At 33.0% G+C, this 14,199-nt stretch overlaps 2 protein-coding genes across 2 annotated transcripts in view; one reads left to right on the top strand and one right to left on the bottom strand.

Moving 5' to 3' along the window:
- The window catches only part of LOC134724603 (prostaglandin reductase-3-like), a 219,608-nt gene that overhangs the window by 67,166 nt on the left and 138,243 nt on the right, over positions 1 to 14,199 (bottom strand). The gene's annotated exons all lie outside the window — the stretch shown is intronic.
- The window catches only part of LOC134726811 (alpha-N-acetylgalactosamine-specific lectin-like), a 29,071-nt gene that overhangs the window by 11,568 nt on the left and 3,304 nt on the right, over positions 1 to 14,199 (top strand). Inside the window, exon 3 of the mRNA XM_063591222.1 lies at positions 12,220 to 12,402. Coding sequence (XP_063447292.1) covers positions 12,220 to 12,402 — 183 coding nt within the window. The remainder of the gene's footprint in view (positions 1 to 12,219; positions 12,403 to 14,199) is intronic.

The raw sequence follows: 14,199 nt of genomic DNA on the forward strand, positions 1-14,199 counted from the left end.
AAAATTTATCTAGGCGGCTTTCAAATGTCTGTATAGTTGGTGCATTTACAACATTGCTGGGTAAGCTGTTCCATATTGGTGCAATTCGTTATGTAAAGAGGTTAGATCTTATATTTTTATTGCATCTTTGGATAGTCAGTTTTTTTGTTGTGTCCTCTAGTTGCAGAAGTGGTGTTGTATGTGAGTAAGTTAGGTAACGCTTCGTCGTATATTCCAGATGTTAATTTGTAAGCTTCTATCATATCACCTCTCATGCTTCTTCAACCGTTCTTCATACTCTAGATCTTGCAATGTTGGTATCAGTTTCGTTGCTCGCCTTTGAACATTTTCAATTGCTGTTATATCTTTAACTTTGAATGGGCTCTATATAGCATTTGGTATAATTCAAGGTTTGGTCTTGCTACTGCTTTATACAGCAATAAGAAAAATTACTAATTGAGACAGGTAAATGTTCGTCTTATTAGTCCCATACAACTATTGGCTTTATTTATCTTTTCATTCATATGTTGTTCGAAATTTACTTTGTTATCAATGGTTACTCCTATGTCATTTTCTTTGTCAACATGTTCTGGTGTGGTGTTGTATTTGTGGTTGTTATCATGTTGTTTCCCTGTTGTTAGAACTTTACATTTATCTGGGTGGAATCTTAACAACCAAGTATTTGACCAAGTTTCTAGATGAGATTAGTATGTTTGAAGTGCATCACTATCATCTGTTGTTTATATTTGTCGAAAGACTTTGGTATCACCAGCAAACATGTAGCAATCTGAGTCGAGCATTTCTGGTAGATCATTTATGTATATGACAAACAATATTGGACCCAGTATGTCTTGATGTATGCTGCGTGTTACTTGTTTGAATTCTGAGTAGTTGCCGTAGAACACGTACTTGTTGTTTTCTACCACTAAGGAATGATGTTAACCATGATATTATCTCTTCTGCTAGTCCGTAACTCTTTAATTTTCCAATCAGTCGTTTGTGGGGGACAGTATCAAATGCCTTCATGAAATCAAGGTATTTAGTATCTATGGAACCTTCATTATCGAGAATCTTAGTCCATTTTTCGAGAACATGTAGTAGCTGTAATGTAGTCGACCTTCCTGGTAAAAATCCTAACTGGTAATCACTAAATAGTTTATTTAGCCTCATGTGTGACACCATATGGTCTCTTACGAATGTTTCTAACAGTTTACAAAGTATGCACGTTAAGCTTACTGGCCTGTAATTTGATGCCTGTTTTCGATTGCCCTTCTTGAATATGGCTGTAATACATCCTTTTTTCCAGTCTTGAGGTATAGTTTTTTCTTTCAGCGACGTATTGAAAATTATAGTTATTGTGGCATCACACATGTCATGTTATAGTCTAGGATGAATATTATCGGGTCCTTATGATTTATTTATGTTCATGTTTTTCATGCGTTTTTGAGCATTCTCCTGTTTAATTACGAGATAATTCATGGCTTCCTTGACAGTTTGTCTCTAAGTTTTGGAATGTCTCCATAATCCTCCTTCGTAAAGACGCTGGCAAAGAAACTCGAAAGTGTTTCTGCCTTTTCTTTGTCGTTGGTTGTTAATACATTATTACCATCTTGTGTGTTCATGACGAGATCGGATACTCCAGTTCTAGTTTTAGTTTTTCATTTGACATAATGCCAGAACTTTTTCAGGTTATTTTTTACTTGCTTGGCAATTTCTTTTTCTCTTTCATCTTTACTGCTTTTCTGGTCATTTTTTTTACCTTATTTCAGGTTTTACAGAATTCTCTATCTTTTTCTTTGGATTTTTAGTCGTTGTAAACTATATTTTAAAAGGTCGATCACAAACGTCTGATAGTCAAGTGATACTGCACGCCGTTATTTTTATGATATCTCAAAAAAATTATACTGAGTGACATTATCTAATGAATTTCCGAATATTATAAAAACCGATATTTGTGATCTATTATAAATTTAAAAAAAAATCTTCAAATGAATAAAATATACACAAAAACATAATATATATAATATATATATATAAGTACGTCTGACCCAGTGACAACTCCATAACAGATTTATTCATCGGATTACCAGCAGTGAAGGTGATGCATGGCTGCTGTGTACATAATGTATATACAACTCATCTAAACATCAACCCAACAATGTTTGATCTGTAAATTTGCTTTCGCAAATTTTTTGTTCTTCCCTCGCCGGGATTCGAACCCATGCTACTGTGATATCGTGACATCAACTCGCCTACACTGTAGCTGTCCCGCTAGACCCCACGACCACCTTGGCCTCACAATAATAAAGCCTTCAGTGGCCCCGTGTTACCTTTCCTCGTCAGTTTTAATCTAGCGGCGGACTACAGTATATGATATGTAAGGCATGGAGATGTTTTTGTTACAGATCAGCTCATTTATCTAACTTAAAGGATCCTACAAATTAATGTAAAAAGTAAAATCACAAAAATACTGAACTTAGAGGAAAATCAATTCGGAAAGTCCATAATCACATGGCTAATTCAAATAAAAAAAAACGCATCAAAAACGAATGGACAAGAACTGTCATATAAGATACAATCACAGAAAATAATTATATTTATAAGTACGTCTGAGTCAATAACAACTCTACAACAGATTTATCCATCGGATCACCAGCAACGATGGTGATACATGGCTGTGTACATTATGTATATACAACTCGTCTAATTATCAACCCAACAATGTTAGATCTGTAGTTCTCCTGGTATAAACCACCCATCAATGTAGACATAAAACTAATACTTGCACCAAATAAACAAGTATAATCAATACTTGTACAAAATATCCAAGTATAATCAATACTTGTACCAAATATCCAAGTATAACCAATACTTGTACCAAATATCCAAGTATATATATGTACACACTCTGCATATAAACGCAATAAAAGGCTATAATAAATACCAAAGACTTTGTAAAGTGGATAGTCGCACGACAACGCCGATGCTCTATATTTAATGATAAATAATCTCAATACATACATATATATCTACACATTTAATATATAACTCAAACATCAGTATCGACACAAACAACTCTCCAAATAAAAAGCTTAATAAACTTTAACCAGAATTAAAATTTACCAAGAAAATTCGACTGCTCAGATTGACGATGTCGTGCTGAATGATAACATAGGCAATAAAATACCGCGAAAATAATTTTGAAGCGGGAAAACATTACGCCCTCTATGCTACATATGATGAAACACCCAGGAGAAATTAATTTCACTCTAATGCACTGCCCGTTTAAACGAATGAAATTATAATTCTCCTGGTATAAACCACCCATCAATGTAGACATAAAACTAATACTTGCACCAAATAAACAAGTATAATCAATACTTGTACAAAATATCCAAGTATAATCAATACTTGTACCAAATATCCAAGTATAACCAATACTTGTACCAAATATCCAAGTATATATATGTACACACTCTGCATATAAACGCAATAAAAGGCTATAATAAATACCAAAGACTTTGTAAAGTGGATAGTCGCACGACAACGCCGATGCTGAACCCAAAGAACGGGAAGCTATTTAGTACTATGTATGCAAAATTATATAGTCCAAATGTAAATAAAACAAAAAAGATATTCATTTCCCAAATTCTGAGAAACAATCCTACGTTTTGATAAATCTTCTTTCACATAGCCATCCTTTGAAGTTTCCGACTTCCAACGTCCATGACGTTTAAAAAGTCTATCTGAAAAACCAAACCTTGCAGCGGTAATAGCACCACAAGATCGTAAACTATATAATCCGTATGCTTTTATATCGGTAACAAATGGAGAAAATTGCATCAAAGTAAATTCCCTCATCCTTGTATAGTTTAAAGGCTAATTTGTTGAACGAAAAACAAAAAGTTCTTTCACTTGTGACAATTCCTCAATGAATACAAATTTTAATCAGTTTAAATGCTACTCTATGCATATATAATTCCAAATTAGGACTGGACGCAAATTTGTGCGTTTTTCACAATAATAAACCAATGGTACGTTGTGTAAAACGATTATATACACAAAATAAATTATTATACGCATCCTGTAATAACTCATCGGCTCTTCCTTCCAGATTTGTGGGCCTAATTTCTTTTCAACATCCTCAAAAACATATTTCACTAATTGAGAATCTGTTGTAGAATCTACACCAGTAATCGAGTGCACCCCTCTATACTATAGTATGCAGATACATACAGGACTAGACAAAGCAATATCGTTTCTGAACACCTGGAAAAAACATATGAAATAACATAAATTTAAATTGATATGTGGTTCCTTCCAAGTTTTCAAATAGTTCATCAATACAATACATTATACACCAATAAAATGAAAAATTACAATAAAGCATATGCAATAAAAATTACCCCAATACATGAAAACTATCACCAAGTTAATACTAGTTAATTTAATGTCACCCTAAACTCCATTCTAATAGCCAACACCGTAAATGGTAAATCCATATACCAAAAGCCGATTTATTCCCTCTACCAAATAAAAAATTAGCTTTGTTAGTAGGTAATGTAAACCCAACACCTGATCAATAAATATATCTCCTTTGGGACATAAAAACGGCCAGTAAAACGCCGATCTCCACAAAGGTAAAATAAAAGTTCTATATGCCTTGTACATGTATACATAAGGACTTTCAATAATAGGCAAACTGGGGGAACATACCACCCATTTATACCTTCTGATCAATTAATCTATCTTCTTTGGGACATAAAAACGGCCAGTAAAACGCCGATCTCCACAAAGGTAAAATAATAGTTCTATATGCCTTGTACATGTATACATAAGGACTTTCAATAATAGGCAAACTGGGGGAGCATACCACCCATTTATACCTTCTGATAAATTATTCTATCTCCTTTGATATATAAAAACGGCTAATAATACGCCGATCTCCTCAAATGGTAAAATAATAGTAAAATATGCCTTACACTGCTGCATGTATACATAAGGACTTTCAATAATAGGCAAACTGTGGGAACATACCACCCATTTAAAACCTTGCCAATAGATAGTAAACGCATCAATAAACATGAATGTACATTCCAATACCTGTAGTAAAATACAGGTAATCGATGGTTATGATCACTAACAAACCAATTAATTTCATGAGGACCCAAACAGGGAATCCAAATATTCAAAATTATGTACTGAAAAACGGCAGTCATCAGTATATATGATACGACTTATATAGTCTGCAATTTTATCTATGCCCTAGGTATCCATTCAACCTCTAAGAACAAGACTTAATTGTGCTTCTAACAAGTCACAAAAATGACATACGCAATATCTGCAAGTAAGGCTTCATACTGCCCTTATATAAACAATAACAAAAAGTTTTGGTTATCTGTAAACCATCAATGCGTTTATCTCTCATAAAATCCGTCCAAGAAGCCATATATATTTAACAGCCGTAAGTTCTTCCAAATAGAACTATGGTATACATCGTATTCATGACACATACCTTGAGCAATAATCTTACTGAACTGAAAGTCCAATACTAGATTCATATAGGCTGATATAACATCAAAACTAATGATTCAATCATAGTATAGCCACATTCCTATAACATAAATACGAAATGGATATAATTTGACCAACGGAAGCTACAGTTCTCCCATAAAATTAACCTCAATATTCTGAAGATAGTTTAACTTGTTTTATGGTATCAAACAGTTATGAGTCTCTCAACCGGTTATGCTTATGATAGCTTTGTCTGTATCAATGAAATACTTAAGTAACCAAATATGTCAATGTATAACTGGGAGACCATGTGGTTACAACCACTTTGATCAATAAGGTCTTGTCTAACTCAGGTGGCAAAATCTGTACACACGTTAATATCAGAATCGGTGACAAATCCATAAATCTATATACATAAAATTTAAATTTCTTATCATGCACATCAATCTAATTAGTGGTCACGTAACTTCAGTAAATATATATTAAGCAAAACTTCATCCCAAAAAGGAGAACGAGAATACAAATATATATGAACTTCCATCCAAGGATTACTAGTAGTAGTCTTAACTATTATACCTCGTCATATGTTCAGTAAAAACCAAGATGATCAGAATGCAGATCGTATATATGCCTATCTGGCGATAAGCTGAATGTTAAACGTAAAACAATAAAAATATGTTTAATTAGATTGCATATCTACCAAGATATCTTCAAATTTCACAAAGGTGTTTTCCATAGATGTAAATGACATGACCTACAATATATATCTAAAATTAAAACTTTGATTACCATTGCTTAGAACAGAGGTAGCAAGTGGTGGCAAGTGAATAAGCAAACCAATGGTTTACATCAGTACATTCAATAATAAGTCCTCTAAACAAAAAGATCTTCAATAGTTTATAAAACAAGGTCACTGTATGTAATAGCAGAATAATGTTTTGTAAACAAACGGACAGCCGTGTAGTAAAATTTTTTATAAAAGAGTATTTATAAGCGTGTAAAATGGTATCGGTATTTAAATTGTCGGTAATGAAATCATGACAACCAATGTTATACCAAAAATCAATATATCTCTATAATCTATCTCTGACGATAATTTTAGACTGACCTTGTTCATATTCAATGTAGTCGTGTGTGAGAAAAATGTGCACTCGATTGACTACTAATATAAATATTTAAATACTCATCTTATATAAATAATTCCTGATTTGGACCATAGACTGCTTTCGAGTTGAATAGGCATCTATTCCTCAAATATTGGTTATCCACAACCATAGCAGGCTCCTTCCTGAAACTTTAAGACTGACTTCCGCTCATGCTGGACATGTTGCAATATAACGGGAAAAAGGCATATACAACCGGGATGAGGTTCTCGAAAGAGCTGCTGTTGAAACTTTAATTGTTGTTTACTAGTGTTGAAAATGTCCTGTTGTGAAACACCATGCAGGAGATTCCTCAAGTAATGGAGAATCTGGGTTCATTGTCAAATTCAAGATAGGCAGCGTACCAAGAAAATTCGACTGCTCAGATTGACGATGTCGTGCTGAATGATAACATAGGCAATAAAATACCGCGAAAATAATTTTGAAGCGGGAAAACATTACGTTCTCTATGCTACATATGATGAAACACCCAGGAGAAATTAATTTCACTCTAATGCACTGCCCGTTTAAACGAATGAAATTATAAATATATATATATTTATATATATATAGTTATTTATATTAATTTTTTTTCTGTTTAGTATAAAATTTATATTAGGATCCATTTTGTTACATCTTGTGATTAATTTTATTTGGCAATCGCCAATGGCAGTCAGCAGGGTTAAAGAACATCAGTTGTTCGACCTGTTAGTCAAATGCGTTTTGTTTAAATAAACTTTTTCACTTTTTTGGTCTTTTAGAAAATGTTGTTTGTGCTGTATTTAGACCCTTCTACAACGAAATTTGTTTTACATGCACACGTATAAAAATTGCGGTTTTTATCCAACGCAATCATAGGTTTACACGTAGTTTTCAATTTAGACTCGTATATATATATCTTACAGATCTAACATTGTTGGGTTGATGTTTAGACGAGTTGTATATACATTATGTACACAGCCATGTATCACCATCATTGATGACGATCCGATGGATAAATCTGTTGTAGAGTTGTCATTGACTCAGACGTACTTATGAATATAATTATTTTCTGTGACTGTATCTTACATTAATTTGTAGGATCCTTTACTATAGATAATTGAGCTGATCTGTAACAATAACATCTCCATGCCTTATATATCATGTACTGTAGTACGCCGCTAGATTAAAACTGACGAGGAAAGGTAACACACGGCCAGCAAAAACTCTATTATTGTAGAGCCCAGGTGGTCGTGCGGTCTAGCGGGATGGCTTCAGTGCAGGCGATTTGGTGTCACGATGTCACAGTAGCATGGGTTCGAATCCCGGCGAGGGAAGAACAAAAAATTTGCGAAAGCAAATTTACAGATCTAACATTGTTGGGTTGATGTTTAGACGAGTTGTATATATATATATATATATAAGTCTATAAAAAGGATCAACCAGCAAATTTACTATGAACCGGATCGTATAGGATAGACGATACTATGCAGATAAGGAAAAAATTATATCAGTCTAAAATTTTGCACAACGGTACTGATATACATGTAAGATGTTATTATACGAAAATGTTGTTTTTTAATCGTGTTGACAAATATTTCGGCTCAACAAATGGCCTTCTTCAGTGTCAAAAGTTTTAACAATACTGATATTAGGTGTAAAAATAGATCACTAATACAGATAAGTTTTGGTCTATTGATTTTAATCCAAAATCCTGAATCTTATAATATAAACAAAACGCTATACTACAATATACGTGACTGTGTATATTAACATTAAAAAAATGAGTGAAAAACAAAACTGTTAGTATTTCTTATTGATGCCGTTTGGATGATTAATTTATTGCTCCTTTGTGTCCAGTGGCAAATATGTCATGCATATTCACGACTAGATTTAAAGTGGATCAATCTGAAGCAAATGCTAACAAATTTAGAGTGGCACTTTTTACAATAAGGCAGAGCGTTCGCTAGAGGTAAAACTGTTTACCGTAATAGCATAGATTTGAACCATAATGATCGAACTCGTAAGTTAAGCTATTTCTCCACGATAGACGAATGCCATAAACAAAACGTCATGAATTTACAATCAATAACGGCCACTATAAGTAAATGAGATATGGACTTTTTTTTATAAATAAATTCCCATTGCAGCCAACATCTCTCAGTTCGGGACAGGTTATTATTTCAACAAAATACCGCCTGATTACTGATAGGGGAAATTTAAGCAACCAAACGCACTTTGAATCAAATAATTTTTTAAATTGCAAATTATGGTATTTTGATGGGTGTTTTCCCCAATCGTATGTTGGACCCCCTGATTTTACGCGTGCGTATCTAATTAGTCATGGCCGATTAACTTTAAGTAAATTGAACCTCAACTTAAAGACCTACACTGGGTAAATAAGTTCGAGGTACAATAAGTAGACAATAAAAATCCTTTGTGAAATGAGATCGTCCCAGGTTTCTTAGATAACTATTTTGCATTGAATAACAAATTGTAAATAAAAAATGCACGAGCAGGTTTGTAAATTGTATTATAAATTTGCTTGACACATAACTTGTAGAAATACAATCATTAGATAAAATTATAATAACCCGTTCTTGAAAATTATTGTCCCAATCAATTGAAATTGCTTGCTTTTAAAATGTACTAATCTTCTCCTGAATCGTCCGTATAATATGCATTAATTCAATGAAAATGTTGTTGTCGCTGTTTCCGATAAGTTTTTCAGTTACCTTCGTTTCATGCACAACATGCACCGTGGGGTGTTTTTTTCGACAACAAGCAATTTTTATGCCCCACCTACGATAGTAGAGGGGCATTATGTTTTCTGGTCTGTGGCTCCGTTCGTTCGTCCGTCCGTCTGTGCGTCCGTCTGTGCGTCCGTTCGTCCGTTCAGGTTAAATTTTTTGGTCAAGGTAGTTTTTGATGAGGCTGAAGTCCAATCAAGTTGAAACTTAGTACACTTGTTGCTTATGATATGATCTTTCTAATTTTAAAGCCAAATTATACTTTTGACTCCAATTTCATGGTCCACTGAACATAGAAAATGAAAGTGGGAGTTTCAGGTTAAAGTTTTTGGTCAAGGTAGTTTTTGATGAAGCTGAAGTCCAATCAACTTGAAACTTAGTACATATGTTCCCTATAGTATGATCTTACTAATTTTGAATGAATGAATGAATTTTATTTCTCATAAACTACAAGTTACATAGTTACAGAGAATATATAAACAATTACATAAAATATTGAAGCACATGTGAACAATACAAACATAAACATTAAATTACAATTTTAATGCCAAATTAGATTATTACCCAATTTCATGGTCCATGGAACATGGAAAAGGATAGTGCAAGTGGGGCATCCGTGTACTTTGGACACATTTTTTTTTTATATATTTCACCACGCGATTCGTTTTAAATATACAATGGAACAAATTTTGCACATGTAACGTCGAATCAAAGCGTTTGTTTAGATTTTTCGACGTTTGAACAAAATGGCTACCGTTTTGTAATGTTTTGTAGCATTTTACTTGTAAGACATGCAGTCAATAAATAAAGAATCTAGACTTTATGTTCTTTTCGTGTATCTAACTTTTGTTTTGGTAAATTTTAAATTACTTATTGAAATATCAGGTAAAAAACCTGCATTAATTGCTTGGAAAATGAAATATCAACTTGAACAAAATGGCTACCGCTTGAAAAACAACTGTTTAGAGATGGTTTCATAGAATCTACAATTATTGAACTCACGAACAATGAGGCAAATGTTTGTCTTTCGGGAGATGTTATAATTGTCTCACATTTTTCAGACATGTTTAGCTATGTTTACTTATAAAAATACCTTTTAGCCGTTAAGTCAACGAAAAACGTCATTGGACATTTTTCTTATCCCAGCTTAATATGCAGCCAACGAATCAAACAAAATTCGACAAAAGAACGGCTTTAATGTTCCAAGAATTGACACACTTCGTTGCTTCTACCAAGTTTCGGGAAGATCAGAGAATAAGAAATAGGATCACTAAAATTAAGAGATAAAACAGTTGTTAAAAAATGTAACGTTGGACATCCGTGTTTTTCACATAGCTTTGTTGTTTTAATCCTCAAATATTCTAGATATTACTAAGCATATGACCAAGAGCTTTAAGAACATATTGGAAAACATATACTAACTTAGTTTTTATAGTGTTTAGTGTTTGTTAATATTTTATTTTGTTTTGCGGAGGAAATTATGAAGATTTTGTTTTAAATCATTGGGATTGTAGGAACAGCGTGCGTGACGTTTATGCGTTCGTGCCAAAGTTATAAATATCAGAAAGGTCTTAAATGCTGCAATTTCGGCCAAAAATCTACATTATTATTATTTATAATATTTTTATGGAGATGGTTTACAAAGGCCTTGACAGTTGTTCACTAAAATTGTTCACTAACTTCAATTTATTTGTATAATACTGTTTTAACTTTACGATCGTAAACTATAATTGCATATAATGTTGTCTTGATAGTTTCAGTCGTAAAGATGAGGTTTGTTAATGGAACTATACAAAGTTAATCAGGTAACGGGTGTATTGTTCTTATCCATTGCAGACACCGTTATCAGTCTATGGCATAGCTATCTATTGAGAAACAAGTTCCAACGTTCATTCTGTATGTAATATAAATTCAATATCACACAAAAGTATAACACGTTTTACGTAAAACATTCTCTTTCCTGACAAATCGCACTGTGCTGACTTTCTGTTTCTCACATTTAATGCTTTATGAATAATCAGACCAACATTTGAAGGTCATAATGTATCTAATTTAAATCACGTGATCATGACTATTGACTTGGTTGTATATATAGGGTTGCACTTATATGTATGATCATGTATGATGAAATTGCATCATCATCTTGTTATATTTTAAGAAGTAGAAATAAATACAGAAAATAATAATATTGCGGCCTAAACCAAAATAAATAAATTTATGAAAAAAATAACATTCAAAATTTTCGAACACTACATAAAAATAAATGATCAACACATAATTTGGTAGCACGCTGGTTTTCATAATGACAGTATCTTACTTATAGTACAGTACATTTACTTAGCTAACGTAAAATGTTATTTTCGCGACGTCAAACTATGACATATCTGGAAAAGATGCATTTTTCGACTGATTTTTTATCATTCAAACTGATTTAATTTGAAAACGAGTGCATGGACCGCTATGTTTTTTAAAACAGCAATTATAGCGCATTTTTTTTTAAATTTTGATAAACTTGCATAACAAAATTACGTTTTTTTCCTCTCATCATGAACATTTGATAAATATATAGTTATTTCTGAAAAAAATTGTATAACTTTTAATGATACTTATAAAATACAGAAATTACCGATTATTTAACAAAAAACAATTTGTGTTAATCGTTTAAAACTAAAAAAGTTATGTCTTTCTTTCAAAAAAGAAAATACGGACACAAATCTGAATTTTGAGCAAATATACAAAATTTCGATCTCATTTTACTAAAAAAAAATAGCCTATATGCAAATTTTCAATAACTTGTAAATATAGGTTCAAAACTGTATCGTATGCCCTTAAAAAGATGTCTTATTTTTTTTCAGCAAATTGTCCAGATGACCATACTTACAACAGAAAAACCAATTTATGTGTAAAAATGTATAACGATATCTTAAATTTCGATGCTGCTAAATCTAAATGTGAGTCTATTGCAAATGGTGGACTAGTCACAATTCGGAATCAAAATCAGCATGCTTTCATCGTACAGGAGCTAAACAAACAGAACCGTAAGTATAAGATATGTTTGTTTCATAGTTAGACAATATGATTTATACATTATTGTTTCATTCAAGAGTTGTATATTGTATACATTCGAGCTAGACAGTATGAGTTATATATTGTAAAAATTGAAAATTGAAAAGGGGAATGTGTCAAAGCCACAACAACCCGACCGTAGAGCAGACAGCAGCCAAAGGCCACAAATGTGTCTTTAATGTAGCGAGAAACTCTCCCACCCAGAGACGTCCTTCAGCAGGCACCAAAACAAATATGTATACCAGTTCAGTGATAATGGATGTCATAGTACTAAACTCCGAATTATACACAAAAAACTAAACGTAAAAATCATACAAGAGAGGCTCCTCAGTTAGGACAGGCGCAAAATTCCGGCGGGGTTGAACATGTTTTTTTGGGATATACCAACCCTCTCCCTATACCTCTGGTTAATGTAGAAAAACAAAGGCACAACATTACGCACAGTAAAACTCAGTTTTAGAGAAGTCCGAGTCCGATGTCAGAAAATGAAAATTAAAAGAAAATAAACAAGAGTGCACACGCTGAAATGTCTCGCCTTCTTTACTAATCATTGATATTATGTAGATAGTCCTAAATATAAAGCTTTATTACACTGTCACATAAACTTAACATTCACCAAGAAAACTAAGCACTGACCAATGAACCATATAAAATAAGGTCAAGGTCAGATGGACAATGCCAGGCAGACATGTACAGCTAACAATTCTTCCATAAAACAAATATAGTTGACCTATTGCATGTATTGCTTATAGATTAAGAAAAACAGACCAAAACACAAAAACTTAACACTGAGCAATGAACCATGAAAAGGAGGTCATGATTAAATAAAACGTGCTCAACTGACAATTAGATCATAAAATATTTCCATATACCAAATATAGTTGACCAATTCCATATAGAATTAGAACCATGAAAATGAGGTCAAGGTTAGATGACACATGCCAGCTAGACATGTACACCTTACAATCATTCCATACACCAAATAGAGTAGACCTATTGCATACAGTATAGGAAAAACAGACCAAAACACAAAAACATAACTATAACCACTGAACCATGAAAATGAGGTCACGGTCAGATGACAACTTACAGTCCTTCCATACACCAAATATACAAGACCTATTGCTTATAGTATCTGAATTATGGCCTTGACCACCAAAACTTAACTTTGTTCACCTATCCATGAAATGAGGTCGAGTTCAAGTGAAAACTGTCTGACGGGCAGATGGACCTTGCAAGGTAAAAAAAAATGTACGCACATACCAAATATAGTTATCCTAATATTTATATAAGAGAGAATTAAACATTACAAAAAATCTTAACGTTTTTCAAGTAGTCATTGAACCATGAAAATGAGGTCATGGACATTGGACATATGACTGACGGAAACTTAGTAACATGAGGCATCTATATACAAAGTATGAAGCATCCAGCTTTTAAGAAGTGAGCTAACACCGCCGCCGCCGGATCACTATGCCTATGTCAAGCTTTCTGCAACTAAAGTCGCAGGCTAGACAACAAAATGACAATAATACATAAATAACAACAGACTACTAGTAGTTACTGACATGCCAGCTCCAAACCTCAATTAAACTGATTGAACGATTATGTCTTCATCATATGAATATCAGACACAATCCCTCCTGTTAGGTATTTAGTATTATACCATCATGAAATATATCAGAAAAACATAACCGTGTCATGCCAACAACAGTAACTGGTTTTAGAATAAATGTGTTTAATTCCGATGCAAAGACCCTATAAATAAA

The sequence above is a fragment of the Mytilus trossulus genome, chromosome 7 (assembly GCF_036588685.1).
Source record: "Mytilus trossulus isolate FHL-02 chromosome 7, PNRI_Mtr1.1.1.hap1, whole genome shotgun sequence".
Taxonomy (NCBI): domain Eukaryota; kingdom Metazoa; phylum Mollusca; class Bivalvia; order Mytilida; family Mytilidae; genus Mytilus; species Mytilus trossulus.